The sequence below is a fragment of the Zootoca vivipara genome, chromosome 2, assembly GCF_963506605.1.
Source record: "Zootoca vivipara chromosome 2, rZooViv1.1, whole genome shotgun sequence".
NCBI lineage: Eukaryota > Metazoa > Chordata > Lepidosauria > Squamata > Lacertidae > Zootoca > Zootoca vivipara.
This window is the reverse complement of record NC_083277.1, coordinates 92,667,459-92,691,673: the sequence shown is the minus strand read 5'-3', so window position 1 is coordinate 92,691,673 and position 24,215 is coordinate 92,667,459. Positions and strand designations below refer to the sequence as shown.

At 48.0% G+C, this 24,215-nt stretch overlaps 2 protein-coding genes across 3 annotated transcripts in view; both read right to left on the bottom strand.

Annotated features, from left to right (window-relative positions):
* The window catches only part of GRIN2C (glutamate ionotropic receptor NMDA type subunit 2C), a 116,577-nt gene extending 96,710 nt beyond the window's left edge, over positions 1 to 19,867 (bottom strand). Inside the window, exon 1 of the mRNA XM_060271856.1 lies at positions 19,777 to 19,867. The gene's annotated coding sequence lies outside the window, so the exon portion shown is untranslated. The remainder of the gene's footprint in view (positions 1 to 19,776) is intronic.
* Positions 16,861 to 24,215, bottom strand: part of FDXR (ferredoxin reductase) — a 30,293-nt gene continuing 22,938 nt past the window's right edge. For both annotated transcript variants that reach the window (XM_060271858.1, XM_035104406.2), the window contains exons 7-12: positions 23,922 to 24,029; positions 23,288 to 23,372; positions 21,123 to 21,322; positions 20,306 to 20,477; positions 19,777 to 19,950; positions 16,861 to 17,881 (exon numbers count right to left, since the gene is read on the bottom strand). In XM_060271858.1, the coding sequence (XP_060127841.1) occupies positions 17,751 to 17,881; positions 19,777 to 19,950; positions 20,306 to 20,477; positions 21,123 to 21,322; positions 23,288 to 23,372; positions 23,922 to 24,029 (870 nt within the window). In that variant the 3' untranslated portion in view covers positions 16,861 to 17,750. The remainder of the gene's footprint in view (positions 17,882 to 19,776; positions 19,951 to 20,305; positions 20,478 to 21,122; positions 21,323 to 23,287; positions 23,373 to 23,921; positions 24,030 to 24,215) is intronic.

The window sequence follows — 24,215 nt, the reverse complement described above, 5'->3', positions numbered from 1 at the left end:
GCCGGCGTATAGCTTCCAGGTCATGTGGCCAGCATGACTAAGCTGCTTCTGGCGAACCAGAGCAGCACACGGAAACACCGTTTACCTTCCCGCTGTAGCGGTCCCTATTTATCTACTTGCATTTTTACGTGCTTTCGAACTGCTAGGTGGGCAGGAGCTGGGAACGAGCAACGGGAGCTCACCCCGTCACAGGGATTCGAACCGCTGACCTTCTGATCAGCAAGCCCTAGGCTCAGTGGTTTAACCCACAGCGCCACCTGGGTCCCTTATGGATGCAGTAAGGATTCCATAAAAAATAATGCCTATGAAGCGCTTGTAATGTTTGAAAGGGCTCTGTAAATGCTAAGCATTGCTGAGTATCGTTATGGCCTGGCCTTTGATTGCGGCTCCACTGTTTTCTCCAAAGCTGGCTAAATGTTCAGCACCAAGGAATGCATGGCAGGCCATTTGTTTTCCGAGTCGGAGCGCTTGCAGTGTACACATTTCACTTACGCTATCAATCTCCCCGGTGGCTCCAGCACCTTGGGGCAGAGGCTTTGTGTTTCTATGCCTGGCTGACCAAAAGCTCTCCAATGATCTCCTCCTATATCACGGCTTTAGAATTACAGTGACAACACACGTGTGCTAAAAGGAGCGATTCCTGCGACCCGCCAAGTGTTTTTGGACTTGGGTCGCATCAGCCTCCTCTCTGCATTGGAGTTTTAGTCTAGCTAGCAGCATCCGGAGGGTCACAGGGAAAGCAGGGGCTCAGAGCCCACTCAGCCATCAAGCTCACTGGCACATCTTGGGCCAGTCACCTTCTCTCAGTCTCTAAGCTTCCTCACAGCGTTGTTGGGCAGAGGGGGAAATCTGTGTGTGCCACCTTGAGCTCTTTGGAGCAAATGTGGGGTTTAAATGTAAAGAACAGATAAAGAATTTCTTGTTAATGTGCATTATCAACCCAGACTAATCTTGAGTTATTTACCTCCCTATAGTTCTGGAAGAGCTTCCCCAACTTGGGGCTTCCTACTACAGCTCCCATCATCATGAGACAACATGGCCAGGATGGGAAAAAACTGCTTGAGATCTTTCTTTCTTTCTTTCTTTCTTTCTTTCTTTCTTTCTTTCTTTCTTTCTTTCTTTCTTTCTTTCTTTCTTTTCAAAAAGACTTCCCCCTACAGATGTAGAAACATTTGCAGAGTTGGGCTTTTAATCAACCATCAAAGGAAGGCTAGTTCTGCAAATGCTCCACGTATGGCACTCCTAATTAAAAGTCACTTGAGACTTCTGGACTTGGACAGTTTGTTGCATTAGCCTCAGGGCCACAGACGGATTAATATGTGAAACTGCACAGCTTTTCTTTTTGAAAACGTTGTTTTCACTATAATTGGCCTCATTTACAAAAGCCAACATAAATACTCGTGCAAAACAGTACATTGGTCTGCAGCTTTATTTAGCAGCTGGCTACAGGTGTAGGCCCAGGAATGGTTTTCTGCTAAAAAAAATTGAGTGGGTGATTCCCCACACCCCAACGTCATGATCCTATAGACAGGGATAAGTGGCAAAACAACAGCTTGTATCCGACGTTTCCACTTGCACATTGGAACCGCCTCCCCACACCCCCATGCAACCCCTCAATCTGTTCTAGGCCCCCCCCCCAAAAAAAAACATCTGGACAATATCTGGGACAACTCTCTCTCTTTAGAGCAGCCTTGCCCAACATGGTTTCTTCCCTTCAGACATTTGGACTTCAACCCCCATAAGGCCCAGTCAGCTTGGCCTGAAATCAGGAATTATGGGAGCTGCAGTCTAACATCTGGAGTGTCATGGGTTTCCCATTCCCACTTTGCACACTTATCCGTGGGGAAGATTGATTCAGCTCAACAAAACTTACTACTGAATAGACACGTGCTGTGTCATTATTGTCTTTGTTCCTTTTAAAGCAGGATTCTGGCTTCCCATCGTAAAGGGCTATAGATTTTCATTTCTGTTGCCCCCCTTCTGACCCCCAGGTTTGAATAACCAAAGCCAGGGTACAATTAAACACACAGAGCCCCAAATGCCACATTTTGCACTTACTTGGAAGCAGAGAGCGCTACGCATCCACAATCACCGGCAAGCAAACACTGCTTGCTTTAACACGTTACAAAATCCATACCTGGAAGGCCCTTCCAGCCCAGGATGTGCAGGAAACTTGTTTATAGATCATACACATTTGCCAGTCATAGGTTTGGGGTTTCCACTGCATGTACACATAGTGTGAAGGAGCAATGGGCAAGCACGCACATTTAAGAAAACACATGGATCTTTGCATACCGTGTTTCTCATATTATAAGACATGTCTTATATTTATTTTTTCCTCAAAAAAACACACTATGGCTTATTTTCAAGGGATGTCTTATTTTTTTCCTCCTCCTCCTGCCGCGTCCGGCATTGCTGCTGCGCCTATCACTATGTCTTATTTTCGGGGTATGGCTTATATTCCTTGAATGCTTAAAAATCCTGCTATGGCTTATTTTATGGGTATGTCTTAAAATATGAGAAACAGGGTACTCATAACGCAGATTCCAGGTAGAAATTTCCCAATATACACATTGCCAAAGGACATTGGTGGGCACTTAGGGCAGTGATTTTCAAATCCTTTGCCTGCAGAGAACCCTCCCCTGTCTGAATCTTTACCTGATCGATATGGAACCCTATGGCTCCTGGGGAGGGTCCTATGCTACCCACAGCTCATATGGGATGCTCACAGAGCCGTTTGGGGCTCCTTGATGCCCTCCGTGGCCTGAGAGTGCTTCCTTTTTAATTGTGTTGGCTTCTTTCCAATGTTGTGCTAAGTCAGGCATCCCCAAACTTTGGCCCTCCAGATGTTTTGGACTACAGTTTCCATCTGTACCTGTACCACTGGTCCTGTTAGCTAGGCTAGGGATCATGGGAGTTGTAGGCCAAAACATCTGGAGGGCCACAGTTTGGGGGTGCCTGTGCTAAGTAATCGTCCTGTCAGCACAAGGAGCTCAATCTGTCTCTACTCCCCCTGCACCCTTCCCAGATATTGTCCAGATGTTTTTTGGGGGGGCTAGAACAGATTGAGGGGTTGCATGGGGGTGTGGGGAGGCGGTTCCAATGTGCAAGTGGAAACGTCGGATACAAGCTGTTGTTTTGCCACATGTTTGATTGCTGCCCTCTGGAAGCCCAGGGCACAAATTTAATAAATAAAGCAATAGAGCATGTCCAAGATTTCCCCATGGTTGGTATATTTCCAAAGAAGATAGGTGGGAAGGTTTTCCACCTGCTAATTGTGGAGCCTTTGATAATCTTCCAAGGAATCCTATGGTTCTGCGCTGAAGAGACCCAACAGGAAAATAGGATGTTTGAATGCTTGAGGCGCTTTTCAGGGATTTCGTGTGATAACTTACTCATCTTCTATGTTAGAAAAGCTCCTCAGAGAGCACTCGCCTGCTAAGGTGAGGAAAGAGCCGTGGGGTGGGGTGGCAGGGAGCAGCAGCAAACAGGCAAATGTATGGAAAATTTGGCACCTGTAAGTATTTTTTAGATTGGGCTTCAAGGAAGTTGCACCATTTTATGCCAGCTAAGATGCCGGCCTATGGATGTGGCCTAAGCCCTCTTCCACCTGGACTCCTAGAATCTCCATGGAAATTTTACCCAAACGATTGCAGAGCCAATGTAAAGAAGTTGAGAAATCAGTCATTCAAAGGGCAGCAGATTCCAAAATTCCAAGCCTTAACTTAGCTGAGCAGCAATCACAAGCTGGGCAGCGTAAGAGGTTTTTACAATAGGAATATTTGTCGATTGTTATTTCAGCTTCTGCTCACAGGGGCTGATTGGACCTGCATTTATTAGGCGTTAGAAATCTCTTTCCTCATTATGCACACCATAGTAATAATAACTATGCGGCCCCATTCAGAGGTCCAGCTCTACCATTAGGCAAAGGGAGGTGGCCACCTCCAGAGCTTATTTTGGGTTGACATGGAAGGGCAGAAATATTTTTGGCTATTCAATTTGTTATTGTTGTATTTTCGTTTGAAGGGAAAGATACTTATGAGATTATTTTTCCTTGGGCACCAAAAAACAAAGCCTTGGCCAGTCTTGAATACTATGCCCCTTGGCGCTCTGTGTGTGTGTGTGTGTGTGTGTGTGTGGCACGCACACCAACCCACCCATTTGCAGTTCCTTCTTAAGCAACAGGATGTCTTGGGATGAGCCTGTGTGTTTGCTACATTCTTGTCCTTATCCTTGTCTCCCTCTCCCTCCTCCTTGAGGCAAGGAAAATCTCCTTTATTCATGTTTCTATGTTCTACGCCAGGTTTCCTCAACCTCGGCCCTCCAGATGTTTTGAGACTACTACAATTCCCATCATCCCTGACCACTGGTCCTGCTAGCTAGGGATCATGGGAGTTGTAGGCCCAAACATCTGGAGGGCCACAGTTTGGGGATGCCTAATCTAGATGCTATACTCCTATTGATGCAGCCCAGAATTGCATTGAATTTTTTAGCTGCTGCACCACACTGTTGACTCATGTCAAGTTTGTGGTCTACCAAGACTCCTAGACCCTTTTCACATGTACTGCTCTCAAGCCAGGTGTCACTCATCCTGTATTTGTGCCTTTCTATGTTCTATTAAACTTGAGGAGTGACCCCCCCACTTCCCCCATCCCTGGAGAGCATGATGGAACTAGGTATCCATCAGACTTACGACAACACTCATCAACTGCTGCAGCAGCAGCAGCAGCAGCATAGAGGAAAAGCAGGCTGATATTGGAGGAAATTGGCTTGGTACCTACCGAGGAATTGCTCCCAAAGCGGGCATTTCCAGCAACCACAAGGGGAAAGTTAAGAGCTTAAAGCCTGCTAGCCAGTGTCCCCTTTTAGTCCAGCATCCTGTTCTCACACTGTCAAATGCAGAAGCCTACGGGAAGCACACAAGTGGGATGTGAGTGCAACAGCACAGAAGAGGGTAGGGATTTGTTTCCAGGTTTGCTCTGCATCTCCTTGAGTGTTTATGCCTGACTTGAACTCTGAACATGCTTCCTGCATGCCTGGATGGAGGATAGAGAAGTAGGTGTAAAAACTACCCTACTGAACAAAGGTAGCGTTTATGTTTGTTGCACCAAACATTTTTACCCCCTGGCTACACCCACAACTTGTGTGCAATCCCCCAGAAGCGTGCTCAGGGATGTAAGCTCTCAGCCTGGAAAAGGTCGCCCACTCTTTCAGCAGGTTTTCAACTCCCTGGTGTTATAAGTGCTGGGAGCTGTTTGCCTATTTAGACGGATGGGGTCCTTAAAGATGCAGCTGGCCACCTGCATCCCGAAATGATACAATCTCTAGAAAAAGCTTTATAGCACATCACTTTTGCTGAATGGGTAGAAAGCAGCCCTTTTTCTCCCTGGCCCTTCCAACATTCACCTGCCCTTGTTCTTCCTGCTCACTATTACCATGCAAGTTATAATATGCAATTGCATCTCATCTGCCTTCTATTTTCCTCCGTCTTGTCTGATCCGCCGCCGATTTATTTCAGTCTGGAATGGCCCCGTAAACTTTTAGGGGGAGAATCGGTTTCATGAGATCCTCTAAAGTGCCGTCCCAAGCTACTGATGTAATAAATAAATGAGGCTGGCTCACGCACACACACAGAGTGAGACAAAAGAAACCAAACGCCTGCACACAGAGAATCTGAGAGGGGCTTTTTCACATGTGCGATTAGGTTGTGTTCTCTAAAAACAACCGGCGGCAGAGGACCTTGAAACGGGAAAGGTGACAGCATCTCGTGTCACTTTTCTTAATCAGCCTTTCCTTCTGTGCTGCGGGGCTGCAGAGGGGAGCGTAATGAAAATAGAACACTGCTCCAGTCAATTCATAAAAAAGGCTACAGGATGCAGGTGGGCTGGACCATCGAGGGCCACAATGCTGATCCAGGTTTTATGGGTGCAAATATCATCCGGCGCCATTTAGCTTGGATTTCTGCCACTGGAGCTGGACAGCTCTAGCAAACTGACTGCATGAGTACCATCCACCAGGAATATCTTCTGGAGAAGGGGCCAAAGCTTAGCTGTAGGAGAGCAGGAAAAAGGTTTAACCCGAGCTGGCTTCCAGGGTTAACAGGATAGCAGATAGCAGTTGCTGGGAAAGACCCCAAGAAATAACAGGAGCCCCCCCCCCAAAAAAAAACACCAGTCCTTGGCTCCCTCCACAGGGTGGCTGATAGTGCAAGCTGACTGAAATTCTATTTTATTTGTTTATCTATTTAATTCACTGTGGTTTAACTACTTACAGTTACTGAAATGGCGGACAGCTTGCAGGCCCAATCACCCCAGGGCATTGTGGGAAATTACAATACTTGCTGCTGTTTTGATTTATTATTTCCCATAATGCCCTGGAGTGAAGCTACATTGTGAGATTCATGGGTAATTAAAATGGTGGGCAGTTTGTAGGGGCCTGGTGCAGATGCGCACTGCTGCTGCTGCCCACAACTAGCAGCTGGTACATAAGTCTGCTGAGAGCCCCACAGATATGGGGAGGGAGGGTGACAGAAAACACTTTGACAGACACCACCCTCAAACGTGGAGGTGGGGTGGGATTTGCCTAACAAATCCTGTCAGCAGAAGCCCTATGCAACAACTTCTGCTTGCACAATGGGACTCTTTCCTCCTCTCTTCCCCTTGTGCCCTCTGAAATTGTCTCGGATCTATTGGGAGCTTCCACCCCCCCCCCCCCAGCAAACAGTGCATGGGGGACGGAGAGGAGGGATAATTCTGCCTGGCAAGCTGGAATGCTTGCGCTGATGCAATGTTTGACATAGCACAATGTTGAATTCATCTCCTGGCCTGGTGCAACCTATATGTTCACGGTATTTGTGTATTACTCTGCTTGTGTGATCTAGTGGTAGTGAAGAAGAAGAGTTTGGATTTGATATCCCGCTTTATCACTACCCTAAGCAGTCTCAAAGCGGCTAACATTCTCCTTTCCCTTCCTCCCCCACAACAAACACTCTGTGAGGTGAGTGAGGCTGAGAGACTTCAGAGAAGTGTGACTAGCCCAACGTCACCCAGCAACTGCATATGGAGGAGCAGAGCCGCGAACCCGGTTCCCCAGATTACAAGTCTACCGCTCTTAATCACTACACCACACTGAATCCAGAGAACTACTTGTGGCTAAGATGAGAAAGCAAACAACAGTGATATTACTTTCCCACCACCTTTTCTAGTCATGGTTTATCATGTATCCAGAAATGCAAAGAACGAAACTGCATATTAAAAATAAGAAAGAGAGAGGAACAGCAGAACAACACCTCAGTTGCAAAAACTGAATCCTACCAAATATAGAGCCCAAGTAATCACAGCAGATGTCATTGCAAAAGATGATGATTCTCGTAAAGAAAGTAGCACCTGGTTGAGACTGATGGGAGTTGAAGCCCAACCACATCCTGAGAGCCACAGGTTCCTATCCCTGCTCCCTCACCCCAAAAAAGTATTAAAAAGATGCAACAGTCAAGACGCTTGTGAGATCAGGTTGGGGATCAACCCACGAGTGGAAGTCAGCAGATATAAGTAAAGGAAAATAAACAGCCTCGCTTGAATTGTGTTTTGTGCAGGTCTTTCAAAAGCTCCACAAAACAGCTGTTGCAGGCGCACCTTCCGGGCTGTTCAATTCCCTTTCCAGCCTTTGAAAACCTGCTTGCAGGCCTGTGCTGTACAAACTGACACACACACAGTGAGGGGGAAAGGATCCCTCAACGAATCCAGAGAACTACTTGTGGCTGAGATGAGAAAGCAAACAAAACCGGGAGGAGGGGAACCTGTTAGCCTCTCTCCAGGTGTCACGAAGCAAACTGACAAGCAAGGCGCATGAGCCTTAGCAAACAGGCAGCTTTCCTGGAGGCTCTTCCCAAAGGGGGAAGTGTGTCTTTGGGATAGAGCAGCAGCAGGACGTGCTGCTCAAAGCCCAGGGGCCATAAAAGGACAGCAGCAATTCGCTGCGGAAACTCACAGGGATCCTTCCTATCATCAGCCAGGCAGCAAGTGCTGGAGAAGAGTGGTGCTCTCAAACTGTCACTTATACTACGGCGCTGCTCATCACTGGCGAAAGGTTGTGGGAGCCACCATCGTAGGCAGGGAGGAGCTGGGACTGGGAAAGACCTCCGGGAGCACTGCTGGGTGGAGAAATCATCTTTTCTGGAGACTTGAAATCCCATTTAACCAGTCCTTTAAATAGAGAGCAACACGTTTTCTTCAGAATTACAGGCAGGAGCTTGTCTCACCCAACGCGCATCTGAAAGTGTATGGCTTCCTCCTCAAGAATCCTGGGAACTGTAGTTCGCAGAATTCCATACCCGACAACATTTCTCCAATGAAAATAGGGATGTATATAGGGGGTGTAATAGGGGATGTTATACACCTGGGGACCCAGGTGGCGCTGTGGTTAAACCACTGAGCCTAGGGCTTGCTGATCAGAAGGTCGGCGGTTCGAATCCCTGTGACGGGGTGAGCTCCCATTGCTTGGTCCCAGCTCCTGCCAACCTAGCAGTTCAAAAGCATGTCAACGGCGTTTCCATGTGCTGCTCTGGTTTGCCAGAAGCGGCTTTGTCATGCTGGCCACATGACCTGGAAGCTATACGCCGGCTCCCTCGGCCAATAATGCGAGATGAGCGTGCAACCCCAGAGTTGGTCACGACTGGACTTAATGGTCAGGGGTCCTTTTACCTTTACCTTTATTTATTTATTTATTTATTTATTTATTATTATTATTATTCCCCCGCTCATCTGACTGGATTGCCCCAGCCACTCTGGGCAGCTTCCAACATAACAGTCGTACCTTGGTTGATGAACGGCGTCCGTTCCGGAAGTCCGTTCAGCTTCCAAAAATGTTTGACAACCAAGGCGCAGCCTTCAATTGGCTGCAGGAGCTTCCTGCACTCAATCTGAAGCCGCGTCGGGTTCCAAAGAACATTCGCAAACCGGAACACTCACCTCTGGGTTTGCGGCGTTCGGGAGCCAAAATGTTTGAGTCACAAGGCGTTCGAGATCCAAGTTATGACTATATATAAAAACATAATAAAACATTAAACATTCAAAAACGTCCCTATACAGGGCTGCCTTTGGATGTCTTCTAAAGGTTTTATGGTTACTTGCCTCCTTGGCTTGGGGGTCGCATAACTCCATACCCTCTGACATTTCGCTGATGAAAACAGGGATGTGCTAAGGAAAAGTGGGACATTCTGGGATCAAATTGGAAACCGGGGTGGCTTCTGTAAATCTGGGACTGTCCCTGGAAAATAGGGACACTTGGCACGCTTGACACACTACGATTCCCAGGATTCTTTGGGGCTGTCAGATGTGTGCTAAATGGTGCTATACGGTGTGGAAGTGATGCGTGGGTACCTCAATCTCCCCCAGGACCCCAAGATTTAATGGAAGGCCCCTGCATGATCTCCCCTCCCTTCGCAGTACTACCAGCAGCCCCTCCTTAGGCCGAGGGGCGGGAGACGCCAGGTGGGGCGCAATGAGTGCCCTTTCCCCACAACTGGCATTTTCAAGAGGCTCAGCAGGGCTTGTGCTCAGGCCAGCATTTCAGCAAAACGGAGTCTTCCGGTGCCAGCAGCCTCCGGTGCCATCTGTTCCTCGAATGAAAGGCCATTAAGGAAAGAATCATGAAGCCGTACACCCAAACGATGGCTGCCGGGCCCGATGATTCATTGCCGCTAATGTCGGGGAACTTTTTAAAAAGCGGGACGCAGCCTCTGCAGGCAAGGGGAGGGTGTGCACGTGTGGTAATTTGGGAAATTTGTCTAAATTCTTTTTTTTTAACGGTTTCCTTAAACAAATTGCTTTTTGAACAACGTCCCTCTCCCGCTCTCCTTCCCTGTTTGCTCGCTTCTGATTCGCCCTCTTCCCCTCCTCACTGCTCTGCCCAAAATGGAGGCAAGGAGGCCTCTCCTCCTCCTCTGTCCCTCATGAGCATCAAATAAGCAGGTAGCCAGGCGGCATGGGTCCCCAGGTAGCATTGCACACACACTTAGGAAGAGCTATTGCAATAACGAGGGCGGTAGTTAAGCAGGCGGGCGCGCCAGTCATTTGTTGCGCCTGCACAGAGGAACATGTTTACAAACACAATGGGAAGGAAATGACAGGCTTTGGCGTCAACTGGCATAATGGGCCTCTGCTGTGGGAAGCTGCCGCGTTGGCATCGCCTGCTTCAGGGATTCTGCAGGGGGCCGAGCAAGTGCATTTTCTGTCGCTTGTTATCCCCACCCCCTCTCCTCTCTCTATTTTTAAGCCTGCATCGTGGGGTAATTGATGGGGCTACCAGAAAAAGAGGCTGGAAACGGATGGCAGGCTTGTTTTGTTTTTTGAGTGTGCAAGGACAGAGGTCACATTCGCACCATCCATTTGAAGATCTATGGAGACAGCTTCCGACCGTCGTGGAGGACTCTGGGAACTGTAGTTGTGAAGGGTCGCTCTGTGAGGTCAGCGTCCAGTCCTTATAACAAACTACAGTTCTCCATGACTGCTAAAGTGGCACAACAGGGCTTTAAGTGGCTGGTGTGGACGACGTGAAGAGAATCGCCGAAATTGTGTACACGCCTCTCACAGAATTGCCCCCCTACAACTTTTCCAGTGACGAAAGAAGTGAGGGGGTGTAAGAGAACATGGCCTTCATCATACAGTCTTTGGCTCTCTTAAAAGCAAGTTTGTCTGTAATATAAGGAGGGATGGGGAAGAAATGTGGTTGAGTTCACATTTTGATGCAAAGCGACTTAACCTGCGTTTCCTCAAACAATATATGAACCAATCCTTTGAAATTCACACTCCTCTGAATTTTGTGGTGCAATTTCCCAACCATATAATGAGTATACAAATGGTTAGGGGGAAGTATGCATAAAAAATGCAGGCACTAGTACAAATAATATGCCCCCAAAATGCATTATATTAAGAGGAATTGCCAGAAAAAATAAATAAATGTCATAAACAAGCCTTTCTGGCTTTGTCTTTTGTGTCCATAGAGCTGAAAGCTCCTTACCCAAAGATAGCTTCTGCACTATTAGTAGCTATGAGACAAGGAAACATTGGGGCAGAGGGGGGTGTGCCACTTATGTTGTGTGTGCCACTTATGTTGATGGTGAGTAAGGGAGCAGTGTCTGTACGTTCTCTATTCTCTCGTGACACAGGGATGTTAAATACATAGCAAGTGCAACCTCATTTGTCAAGAAAGAATGCTAACACATCAGTCCTCAGACTCTTAATGAGTGCTGCACCCCTTGTATTTGTGAACAGACAAAAACGTGGCGAATTAAGAGACCCCACCAACAGAGTACAGTGGTACCTTGGTTTGTGAACAGTCTGGTTTGCATGCGTTTTGGATTACGAACACGTCAAACCTGGAAGTGCGTGTCCTGGTTTGCGAGCTTTTTTTGGATTACAAACAAATCTTTTGGTTTACGAACAGCCTGGCCTCATAGTATTCCAGATAAGAAATTCTTCTTCCTCTTTAATAAGAACCATAACAGCACCCTATAAACATGATGAATACATTTTTTAAAAAACCATGAACCCAAATAAAGGAATGAAAGATTGCACAGGTGTCAATAGTTTTTAGGCAAATCAATTGCAAGATTTAGGTTTTCTATGTACTGAATTCTCATTCCCTAGATTTCGTTTTCCCTCAATTCCTGTTCCCTAGGGGACTTCATACTTCATGGGGCAGTCATGTGTGCACCAAATGTCTGGAAGGGCACATGTCTATAAATACACAGTGGGCGCACGCTGAGAGCCATGCTTGGTACTGGCATCCTGGCACACAGCTGCCGCATGTTTGCCCATCTCCCCTCCTAAAGTTATGAAGCCCATTGTTTTTTATGCACCAGGCAACCAAGAGACACATTGGCTACCTAAAGAGTAAAAGGGCCTCAATAGAACACTAAAGATTAAACCCAACAGGGGGCTTATTCACCTATTGATATTATCAACAGATGCCTTGGCAGGAGAAAAATAATGGTTTGTGCCATTATGGGCAAAAGCTGAGGGAATCTTTCCTGTCACCAGCCTTTAGATCAGCCTTCGTCAACCTCCAACACTTTAGACTGGGCTGGGTTAAGTGGGGCATGATCGAGCCACATGGTGGTGGGAGGGGACAGGCAGTCCAATGAACGTCATTTAATTGGATGACAAAAGTGTAGATGGGCCATTTTATTGCAACCCTGCGTTTAGCACTTTGGCAGGGAAGATGGCAACAAGAGGCATATCCGATACTTGAGCTCCCACCCACTCTATAGGTGATCTTAACCTGTTTCCAGATTATTCCCACCCCTTCCTCCCAGTCCTAAGCACAGGTTTACGGTAGCAGGCCAGAACCCACAAATTTTGTTGTTCTTGTTCCAACCAGGGCAGAATTCTCAGGGCATGCTGCAGAGTTTGGAGATAAAGGAACCGTTCCATTCCTTATATCCCTGCCTCATCACTAAGGTCACGGGGTAGAATTGCTGTTTGTGGTCCTCCACAGCTCAGATGCATGGCTCCCTTCTACCAGGCGCCATGCACATTCAAGTACTATGGGCCCAACTTTGGGAAGCTCCCTTCCAGTTGAGGTCAGGTGGGCTCCTTCCCCACTGGAACTTCTGGCACCTGGTAAAATCGTATTTCAGTTTCTGCAGGCATTTCAAGTCAGGTGGGCGGGATACAAATAATAAAATTATTATGGTTCTTTCCAATTTTATAATTAGCTTTTAACTGGCCTTTTCTTGAGCAGGATATAAATGGTCAAAATAAAGAACTCCTGCACTGAATGGGTACACCGGTCTTGAAAGACCTGCATTGGCTCCCAGTACGTTTCCGAGCACAATTCAAAGTGTTGGTGCTGACCTTTAAAGCCCTAAACAGCCTCGGTCCAGTATACCTGAAGGAGCGTCTCCACCTCCATCGCTCTGCCTGGACACTGAGGTCCAGTGCTGAGGGCCTTCTGGCGGTTCCCTCGCTGCGAGGGCCTTCTCGGTAGTGGCACCCGCCCTGTGGGACGCTCTCCCACCAGATGTCAAAGAGAAAAACAACTACCAGACTTTTAGAGGACATCTGAAGGAAGCCCTGTTTAGGGAAGCTTTCAACCTTTAAGAAATTAGTGTATTCTAATATTTCTGTTGGAAGCCGCCCAGAGTGGCTGGGGAAACCCAGACAGATGGACGGGGTATAAATAATAATAATAATAATAATAATAATTCCTCTTTTTTTTACCATCTTCCCCCCCTTCTTCGTTTAGCACTGCATCACTCAGTCGTACCTCAACTTAGAAATACCTTTAACACTGCAACTGGGAAGCCATGGGAAAGAGCCTCCTTCTAAGTGGCAGGCAGTTCCTGTGCAAAGAACGGATTCCCTTCCTCTCCCCGACCTACCTCCCAGGCCGAAGGGATCTTAAACAGAGGTGAAGGCAAGTCAATGTGTGGCTTGAGCCATGCCATGGCATCCAAGCCAAGCCTTAAGTCCAGCCACTTTTCGCTCAAACTTTTCAGAAACAATCAGGTGTCTTGGAAGGGGTGTGTGGGAGCATGCGCAGTAGTTTCTGGCTCCACAGCACCACCTAATGGACAGAGCAGACTCGGGACAAGAAAGTTGCCCCAGGAAGGACGGCCGCGGATGGGGAGAGAGAGAGAAGAGCGAAGGGTTCTCAGGCCAAATTGGGTCACAGCAAACCGATGTGGTGGGAGGGGCAGTTCAAAGGCATGAAGAACCGGCAGCGCATTTACATAATCTTTACTGAGGGCTCCCTTCCCTCCCCTGTTCCCACAAGGTTAAGCCCAAAGGATTGACTTTTTGTCCTCCGGTGCTACTTTGCATAGGGGCATTAATCCCCCCCAAGCTCAAATCAGACTTCAGTGCGAATAGCTAAGTGGCTGCCCCAAAAAGTTTCTCCTTCCGAGTCTTCGTCCTTTCTCAGGGGAAGCCAAACCAGAATGGCAGCAGGATGGTCACCTACGCGGAGCTGCCATATTTTTCTTCTTTGTATTTACACAGCTGGAATGGTGAAGGGTGTGTGGGCGTCAAATAATGTACCATTTGCTTCCACTGTGGATGTTTTTTTACCTATAGGCCCGATCTAGAGGTAGTTCCTTTGCAATGGGAATTCAGCCATTTTGACGGAAGCACCAGCACTAAGACCTTGCACCCACTGTTGAGTTGGGACGGTGCCCTCCTCCACCTCAACATTCCCACCTACACAAACCCCCGACATGTCTAGGCTAATTCAAGAACAAGAAATACGACGATGAAACAGAGCAGGAACACTTTGACCAGCCTCCTTAATATATTCAAGGCTGCAGCTTTATAGCTCTTACAACACTCGCTTTATTTACAAAAGGAAATGTTGGAGGCAGGATTTATAGACGGTCCCCCTAAGAACCTATTTCTCCCATTTATGAGAGGCCAGGCAGAGCTGTTATGTGTACAGCAAAAACTGATCACTTGCCCAGCTCCCCAAGGGCTCCGGGGAGAGCAATAGTCAAGCTCACTCTCCGCAAACTCACACCAGCACAGGCAAGGCAAGAATTCGAATTCCAAACTCTGTTGCTGGGAGACAGCATGGCCGGCCCCAAACGTTTTGCTTCCCAAGGTAGCATATCCACATGACCCTCCTCTCCCCACAGCCCCACTTAATGGCAAACAGCGCTGTGGTGACATCATCTTCGGGAACACCGGGGGGTTTGAGACATGGCTGGTGAATGAGGAGATGACAAGGCTTTCAAGTTTTACTTTTGCTTGTGAAATGTCAGCATGTGAAATGATTACTGTCAGCTTAACACGCTAGGTTATAATAGTATATATTATATTTGGTATAATGCTGGGCATTATTACTCTTTTGTGTCTATGTGTAAATTCAGGAATAGGGAATCAGGTGCCCTCCATGTGACGATGAAGGAATCCAACTTCTATCAGCCCCAACCCATGCTCGGGAATGATGGGAGCTGTAGTCCAACTGCCTCATGGAAACAAGAGCTGCCCAACCACCCAAGCAGACTCTGCTACAGAGCCTCCCCATCTCTCACCCAAAGTTAAGTCTCTGCAGCAGCTAGCTCACCTTGCTTCATGGTAGGGTTGCTGCTGGAGGAGAGATGCTAGCTCACTCCCCAAGCAGCAAAAAAGGTCAGCTACCACCCTTGAGGGTCCAGGTAAGCCACCTCTTTTATCCACTGGGCAGATGCACCCAGCAAAGGATGGCGAGATCCTTTGATCAGAGTACAAGACTGCCTTCTGCCGAGTAGTGGAAAGGCTTTATTTAAAAAAAGAAAAAAAGCCAGCCTTCCGAGGGAAACCTTTGGATACAGGAGCAAGCCAGATCGGGAAAACTAAAGGGCCCCCGCTTTTTGTACTGGGACCCTGAATCCTCGCAGAGCAGGGGACGCAGATCAGTTCCAACACTTCTTAGAGCATGCTGCCAAAACCAGCTTTCCTAAATCCAGAGTTGATGTAATCCCCAGATCAGAGAGAGTAACACCATAAATGCATCATCCAAGTGCCGTAACAGGGGCTCTATCACACAAGCAGCTGTTCGACAAGCTTTATTGCTCGTTTGCATACGACTTTCCAGCAGTCACTCCATTTCTCCCGAGTTCCCTAATGAGAGACTGCAAATGAGATTCCGGGGGTGCGTGTGTGCCTTCTCTCTGGGTTAGAAACGGGTCCCAAATACAGAAACTGGGCAGCTCGAAACCTAGAGTCTCCCAGCAACTGAAAAAACCCCATAGTGCAGTGAAAATGTGTATTTTGTGTTCAAAAAGCAAAAAAAGCCAAGCCAATAAAACGAATCTGAATTTTTTAAAACTAAAAAAATCCACACATTTCAATGGGTTTGCACATTTTATTCTGTCCTGCTAAGTCATGGAGAAGGGTAATGATTCTGCAGGGCCCCTACGCCATAACCCTGCCTACTTAGGCTGGCTTTAGAGATCCCACCTGGGAACCTCTTATTTGCAGCCGCACAACAGTTCCAGAACATGGCTGTGGAACCTTTCTTCTGTCAAGAGCCACATTCCCTTGGGGAAAGACCTTTGGAGGAGGCTGCATGCTGGCACTGGGCTGGGTCAATGACACCTGTCTGAAATGATTTAACAAAATGCATATACTGCTTGATTGTATGGAAAACTCTAAGCAGCTTACCAAAATATAAAATAAAATTAGTGGTAAGAAAACCTGTCTAATACAGGCATTTAAAAATATTCTTCCAAACAACCCAAGGTCTAAAAAACCAACTTGATGAATCCTGCCTTGTTTTGTGGGCCACTAACCACAGTTTGCAGTTATTCTCAAACCTGGAAACTAAGGCCAAGTGCTGAATCTTGGCTTGCGCAAAGGTAGGAGCAAAAGAGTTCTGGATGCCGAAATGTAGCTTCAGCACATGTTGGCTTATTAAGCTTGGAACTGATGGTGCGAAGGAGATCACATTGCCTCTGCAGCCCCACCAAGCGAGGAGGAGGGTTACAAACCTTCTCCTTTCAACATAATAGATTGGTACCCAGAGACACACTCCATGGCCCGAGAGAGCCCTGAAACATGCAAACCAAGAAGCCAGCACTAATGCCTACCCAAACTTTGTATTGGGGGAGCAAGCTAATTAATCACGCACGTACGTTCCTTTATCTGCAGCAGTAATCCAGCTTCTGTTTGAGCTTCCAACAAGAAAAGATCATCATCGCCTGTGATTTATTGACAGTGACCGTGTGCTTGAAATTGGCAAGGACCAGTCAAGTTTGTCAAGAGCAGCCCTGCATTTCCCCAGCTCTTGGGACGGCTCCCGTGGCAGGTTTGCAGGCCTGCGTTAAAGCTAAAGCACACAGGCTGGCTAAGGAAGCTGGATTCCACTGTGCCGACCCGGTTCACCTTCTGTTTGAGAAAGAGCTTTATTTTAAAATGGTTATACAATCCGCAATCTGGCATCAAAGTTGGGCTGCGGGTGGAAAGGAATAATTTGAGTTTCAGGGCGAAGGGGAAAGGTGACTGATGTTTCTTGTCCTATCTGTGGCTTGTCCTCATGATTATTCATCCAACTTTTCATCCCTCTCTTGGAAAGTTCTTTGACTTGGGTTTTTTTTTTTTAAATGCTCACGTCCGGTGTGTGTAAATGGAACGCTCTGTACATTTAACTGGGGGTGCTCTTATGAAGTTTTTCATTATGGCAGAGTAAGAGATGGCGGAGACTCATCAGGATTTTCTAATTACACAGGGGGAGGGGGAGCCATGCCCAGCTTTGTCTTCTCAAGATGGTTTGTGTAAACCTCATTACGCGGAGATGTGAAGTGAGCAAAACAAAGGGACGACCCTGAAAGAACAAGTAAGGCACTTGGGAAAGGCCTGAATATTAAAAACAAAACAAAAAAAATTTAAATTTTCGCTTTAACCATTTACAGGCTACCTTTTCTGCAATGATTATGGCAAAGAGACAAGTGAGCCGATTCATTTTCTGGAGCAGGATTGTAAATCAGGAGGTAAAACTCTGGCTAAAAGCCAAAGGTCCTTTGCCAAAAAAAAAAAATGTGCGTAAAGGTAGACAGGGCTCTGGACAAAACCCTACTGCTGGCAGTAGCAACAAGCTTTTAGCATATTCACATCATTTTCAAAATCCAGAGCCAGCACTGCCGTCACAAGTTCTCTGTTTTCGGCGCATCTGTAGCATCATGAACGATGGTTTCCACCACCTTTAGCAAACCAAGCACCCTTGGGAGCTGCAGGGTCATTAACATGGCTAATTCTTGGCCAATTCCTGGCTGCATCTCAGGCACCGATCAATTCTAGCATTTCCTTTGGGTCGACAATCTTCTCCCGAGGCTTCCCGGCCAGCTTGCCTCTCGCCACTTCGGCAGCATCAATCTTCTCCCAATCCGAAAAGGAAACTGGGTGGATCCCTGTTAATCACCACAGAAAGGGAAAGCACAGATCAGATCAACCTGCTGCTCCCAGATAAATTCACACATGAAAAAAGGGCGGAAGCTCACAGGCCTTCCGCATCAATTACTAGGCAGACTCAGGAGTGCCGGTCAAATGAGATTACTTGTAACTTGGAAGGCTCTTATAATAGCACAGCTCTACCTTAGGGGATGAAGCTCCTTTTTGGTTCGCTTAAAAAGCCTGAATTGGTTTAGAGGGAACACGTTAATTGAAAGCATTTAAATATAATGACAGCAAAGGACCCAGTTGGGCTTTAAAACTGTCTCCCCAAGCCTGCTGGGGAAGGATCGCTGCAAAAACGATTCAACGTTTCTCCACAAAAACAAAGCCGTATTCCTGTGGTCTTTTTTTCCTCCAGGTTCCGCACTTCACTGAGAAGCAGTCAAACTCCGAGTTCCTTTTGAGATGGCATTTCTGCACTTTCAAACTTGCCACAGCTACTGCTTTTCACATCACCACCACCCCATAGCTTCGCACCCTTGGGAGTCAGCCAATGCCTCTTCACAGCTCCATCCTTATTTCAGGCATTGTGATATAAAAGTAAAAGGCAAAGGACCCCATAGTCAAAGACAACTATTGGTTTGTAGCGCTCATCTCACTTTCAGGCTGAGGGAGCCGGCGTTTGCCCACAGCCAGCCTTCCGGGTTATGTGGCCAGCATGACTAAACCGCTTCTGGTGCAACGGAACACCGTGATGGAAGCCAGAGCACACGGAAACATCATTTACCTTCCCGCCACAGTGGTAACTATTTATCTACTTGCACTGGCATGCTTTCGAACTGCTAGGTTGGCAGGAACTGGGACAGAGCAACAGAAGCTCACTCCATCTCAGGGATTTGAACCACTGACCTTCTGATCAGTGAATCCAAGAGGCTCAGTGGTTTAGACCACAGCGCCACCCACATCCCTATCAGTATATCACAATGTTTAGCTGGCAATATGTCACGATGCTGAAAACCAGATATCGCTCAGCCCTACTGCTCACCGCTACATAGTTCCATCCTTATTTCAGCACAGTGCTCTTACACAGACAAACCTTGTCCGTCCGCCCCCAAAGTTTGCCTGGCATGCTGAACATGACATGGCACAAACCTGCCGTAGTCCTCTATTACTCAGGCAAAAAAGAATAACACCACCAGGCTCTTTGTGTGGAAAGGGATGAAAAAACTCTAATTGTAAGAATGAACACCCAGTTTAAGCTCCAAATCTTTCATCCTCAGCTGCCCACCAGCTCACCTCAAAGCACTTGAGGCACAGTTAGGCAAAGACTGCAAAATACACACTTAAACAAGAGACCAACACCAAGTTCCTGTCTTTGGTTCCTGGGAGAGGAAGGCTGAATTTACTGTCCATGATGTTTAGGTGAAAAGAAATCTCATTAGAAGGAAGAACTAACAACAAAATAAAGTTGACGGTAGGTTTCCTCCAGGCTCCAGAAAGAGATTTGGAAGAAACGCAACAGCAAAGGGCATTATTATTTCTTAAGATCCGAATACTGTACAAAGTACAGGTAAAAAAACAACAACCCCAAAACCAAGTCCCCTGGCAAAGCCTTAAAAATCTAACATATTTATTTAAAAATTAGAAGATCTATATTGTCCCCAACACCTGAACTGTGTATTTAAAGCCTCAAATTTCCAAAGCCTCAAATTTCTCATCGTTCGGTGGACTGTGCGTCTTTTGGCAATATGTTGGGTCATTAAGGTAGCTGCATGGCCACCGTTGCCAATCTGGTGACAAGCTCCTCTAATGAGAATAAAAATGCGCACCTTGGCCAAGGTCACCTGTGCCATTATAGGATTCCGGTGTGAATCGCAGTAGGATGGACAGAAAGACAGAGCAACACACTTACGTCGGGATTGAAGGATGCTTCTCACTGAGCCAAACCCTTCCTTGGCATCAGGAAAGTCCAGAGCGCCAGACTGCAGGTCCTCCAGCACAGACTGGGCTGTGTCAAAGCTATCGTTCATTGTCGTGATGATTACGCCGGTGGGGCCCCTCTTCACCCAGCCGCTGCAGTAGAGCCCTGCAAGGGGAAATGAGCAGATGAAGCAATGTGGCCGCAGGTCTTCTCCTTGAACACCTCCAAGCAGAAGCTGCAAACCTGCAGCGCTTTCTCCAGGGTCAACTGGAATGCCTGCTGCCGACCCCAGCAAAAAGGGGATCAGGGAGCGGGGAGGACAAATGCAGTGGCGACACTCCAGGGCCCACGCATGCAGGTGCCACAAAGCTGGCCCAGAAAGGCCCGGTGCCGGAGCCACTAACCTCTCAGTAGAAATTACCCTGGGAATCCCAACCAGCCACTCTCACAAGCACCCCTGTCGGAAGCACAGTCTCACCCTCCGCAACGCCAGTCTCCACACGGCTGCAGCTCCACTAACCTGGTGCCCCGAGAACTCTGCCCGACTGGTTCGGGATAACGCCTCGCTTGGGGTCAAAGGGCACGGCGGGGTCAATCGGGAGGCTCCTGTACCCAATGCTGCTGAGAATCAACCCGCTCATGACGTCCTCAGTGTCTCCAGTGGGGACTGCTTTGGCAGTGTCTCCTGAGCCCTGCAAAATTCAAGGGCAGAAAAAGAGGAGCAGAGGGCAGCGTTAGGGAGCGGCGTCCTGTCCTGCCAGCACACACACAAAAACCAGGCTTATTGGCTAGGTGCATGAGCCGAGAGCCCCCAGCAGCACTGCTGGACCCAAGCAGGTGTGGCCCTGGCTAGGCGTCTCCGCCACCCCTGTCCTGAGAGCTTCATGCTCTGAGCTTTTACGTAGCTGAAATAGATTTCAGAAGCAGCATCCGTTTGGGTCTCAGCCTCCCCAGGATGCTGGCGATCTCCTCGTGAGCCTGGCTGCGCTTATTAGGGCATCCTCCTTACCCCAGCTACCAAAGAGATTGTGGGAGGGGGAGACACTTTCTGTACCACTCGGAGGAAAATGGATCCTTGGGGAGACATAGTGCCGGCTTGCCGAGAAGCTGCTATTTCAGCTTGCAGACGGCAGGCAGTTTACACGGGTGGCTCTAATTAGACTGGGAGAATAAAGCTGTCTTTCACTTAATGCCGAAAGGCTCCTGGGGGAAGCTCCAAAGCTAAATGGATGCAGCAAGGCGTTCCAAGCGCCAGACAGGATGAGGCAAAGGGGGTGGGAGCAGGGAAGGAAACAAGGTTTGATGGGGGAACAGGAGAGGAATTTCGGAGCTCGTACTTCCAACCTGGTGGCAGCCAATCGGATCGCTCTGGCCTGCTTCCCGTCGGTGGTGGGCAAGACTTCCAGCGGGCTGCACAAGAACTTCAGTCTCCACTCCTTGGAGGCCGAAAGCCAGCGGCCAGCCACCACCTCCCCGGGCTCTTCCAAGGCTGTTTTGGCCATCAGCTCCGTCAGCCGTTTCCTAGGTCTGGGGAGATCTGAAAATTACAAAAGCACTTCAGAAGCACAGGGCGGCCCTGTTGGGATCACAGGTCCCCGTTGTGCTACTTCAGATGGTGATGGAAGAAGGCCCAGCAGGAGGAAGAGAGACCATCTTGCCCTGCTACACAGTAATCAGAAAAAGCGGAAAACTATCCGCGGGACTCTGCCAGCCACCAGAACATGAGAAATTGGGGTTAAGGCTCCATTAACGCAGGCAGCTGGCACTGAGCTTGGTAATAGAACATGAGGAACAGGACAACTGCTTTCTCTGCGCACAGATCGACTTGCAACGAGGGGATTCAACCTGCCGTGTGAAGCACAAAGCAGAACTTTTTTTTCTCACAAGGAGAGAAAAGACAACAGCCATCTACATGGATACAACAATGGAGCCTAAGGGGGGAGGGCTATTAGCCCTTTGACTAGGTAGCCACTTTCCTACAAAAGGAAACACACAAACAAAACAGGAGTGGAACCCTCATGTGATACATTGGGCTCCATCAGCAGTTCTCAGAAGGCGTCCCAAGCATGTCGGCATCTGTAAAGGTCAAAGTAGACATGAAGTGATAGGATCTCCCCCAACGAGGTCCTTTGCTTTGCTTAAAAGCAGCATGGTGGGGTAGAGGTCAGATTGGATCGGGGCCCAGGAGGAGGAGGAGGAGGAGGGGTAAACTCTTTTCCCTGCCACTAACACGGTGGTTTATATTGCCCCATAGCCCAAGCTGTTATTAGCCTCCAGGTGTGGGATTTGGGGGAGGGGGTAAGGAAGACCCGTGCAGTATTTTAACACAAAGAAAGCGTACATCTAGGGATCTGATCATGGATCGTCTCCCATGTCTAGTCTGCATCTTGGGCTGCCAATTCATCAAAAGCGGAGGTGGAAGTGGCTCAAGTCTGCAAACAGGCTCAAGCCCTTCGCAGCTTGCTACATTTCAAGGGGAGGAAAAATTTGGGTTGTGTTTTTACCAAAATTATCGTTATTAGGCATTCATTTCCCTCCCCCCTCCCCCAATCTGAAGGGCTTCCTATTTTACTTGCTGAATTCAAAATCAAATCATACAACACTTTAAAAGACAAACAGTTTAGGCCAGCTCAGGCACGAGACGGAATTCCAAACACAGCATTTATCTGTCTCCCCCCCCCCCAGCAGAATGCTTAACCTTCTACAATCTTCCACTCAGCCCCCTTAAACGCACTCTCCATTAACTCCTTTGCCGCACACCCCTCTGTGCTAGTCCTCCTTCTCCCCCGATGTTCCTTTGCTGTTGTTGCGAACGGGATGTGCAGGGAAGAAGCCTTAGGACAGAGCTTGCTGCACACTCCCTGGAGCCAGCGAGCGAGGAGGAGCTTCCACCTGTCTCTGGCCCTCAGCCACCTCAAGGTTAAAGGCAGCTGTTGTTGCAGCTCGTTGCCCTTTGGAGCACTGCAGTTCGTCCCGACAGTGCACACTTCATTATTATAAAAGAGGCTCCCCGCAGGAAACAAAAGGCAAAACAGGGGACAGGTTTCGCTTGCCAAACCAAACCACTTCCTGTTTTGAGGTACAGCTGCACTGTAAACATTTGCAATGGTTCAACCGTCACAGCAACCCTCACACCTCCACCATGGAATTTGGGGATGGTGAGGAGGACTGGCTCAAATTACCACCCTGTGTTGACTTGGCCTTGATCATCAGCACCAATCGGTAATTTATGAACTATAAAAAGGCACCAGCTGCTGAACGAAACATAAACATCATCCACATGTCTCTGCCATCTAAATGGAGGACCCTGTCTCTATGTGGGGACTTGGCCCCGGAGCACCTGATGTGCCCCTACCCATGTACAGAGTGCTTTCTGCTCATCGCTTCCCATACTCGGTCACCACAACCAGCTGGGAATAGCAGGAAAGGTTTTCAGATCACAAGCCACAGCAGAAGCAGCAGCAACATTCATTTAGGAAACGAGCCTTGGCCGATTCCTCACCTTTAACAGCCTCTCCAAGGTCTTTGAAGTCTGCAGGATCTAGGAAAGGCCGGGCGCTAGGTAGGTTGATCATCTCCCGCAGCTCCTGAAGGTTGTCAGACAGAGAGCCATTATGCGCCACATACTCCACGCCACCGAGTCGCAGAAACAAGTGTGATGCAGGGAAGCAGAATCAAATTGGCTTTCAAAAGTCCTATTATCAATATCTATTTATACTCCACTGCCATAAAGAGGCCATAGACATAGAAAACTCATGTTTGTTTCAAATACACACAAATTTGGGGGTCTTTTCTACCCAGCAGGCTGGCCTCACAACCAGGTGTGTCCTGACAGGAACAGGCAGAGATTGCGGTCATTTTTGCAATTGTGAACTGCGAGCAATCTTCCCGCCTTCAAAACTTTGGTGCGGAGTGCAGAAGCTCTCGCTCCGTTCCTTTTGAGACCGTAACGCGGGGAATCCAAGCCTGTCTTGGATACTTTAATCGGTGACTTCTGCAATTTTACACCCAATGGACCATATCAACCACATCAGATGAAGTGGCCCAAGGGGATAATTATGCTGAGCTGGAAGACACAGAACCTGAAGAGCTTTCAGCTGAAAAAGCAAAAGAAGCGTGTGTCTGTTTGTTCATACCTTTATGGTGAAAGCCACCTGCAGGGGTCCCCTCCTACCAATAAGGCACACCCGTTTCACTTTGCTGCGGGCCAAGGCCGTCAGGGCATCCTCAGTGATGTCGGTTTTCTAGACAAAGGCAAGAACAGCACCATCCAGGGTTAAGGGCAGGGCCACGAGGAACAAGGGTGAAAGTCATGTAGCTACCAGTTCACATGAACGACCTGATCACCTTCAATGCAAAGCTCTTCTACGCAGGCAAATCTGCCATTCAAAATTTGAAGAATTGAGCACAGCAAAACCTGGGTGGGAGCA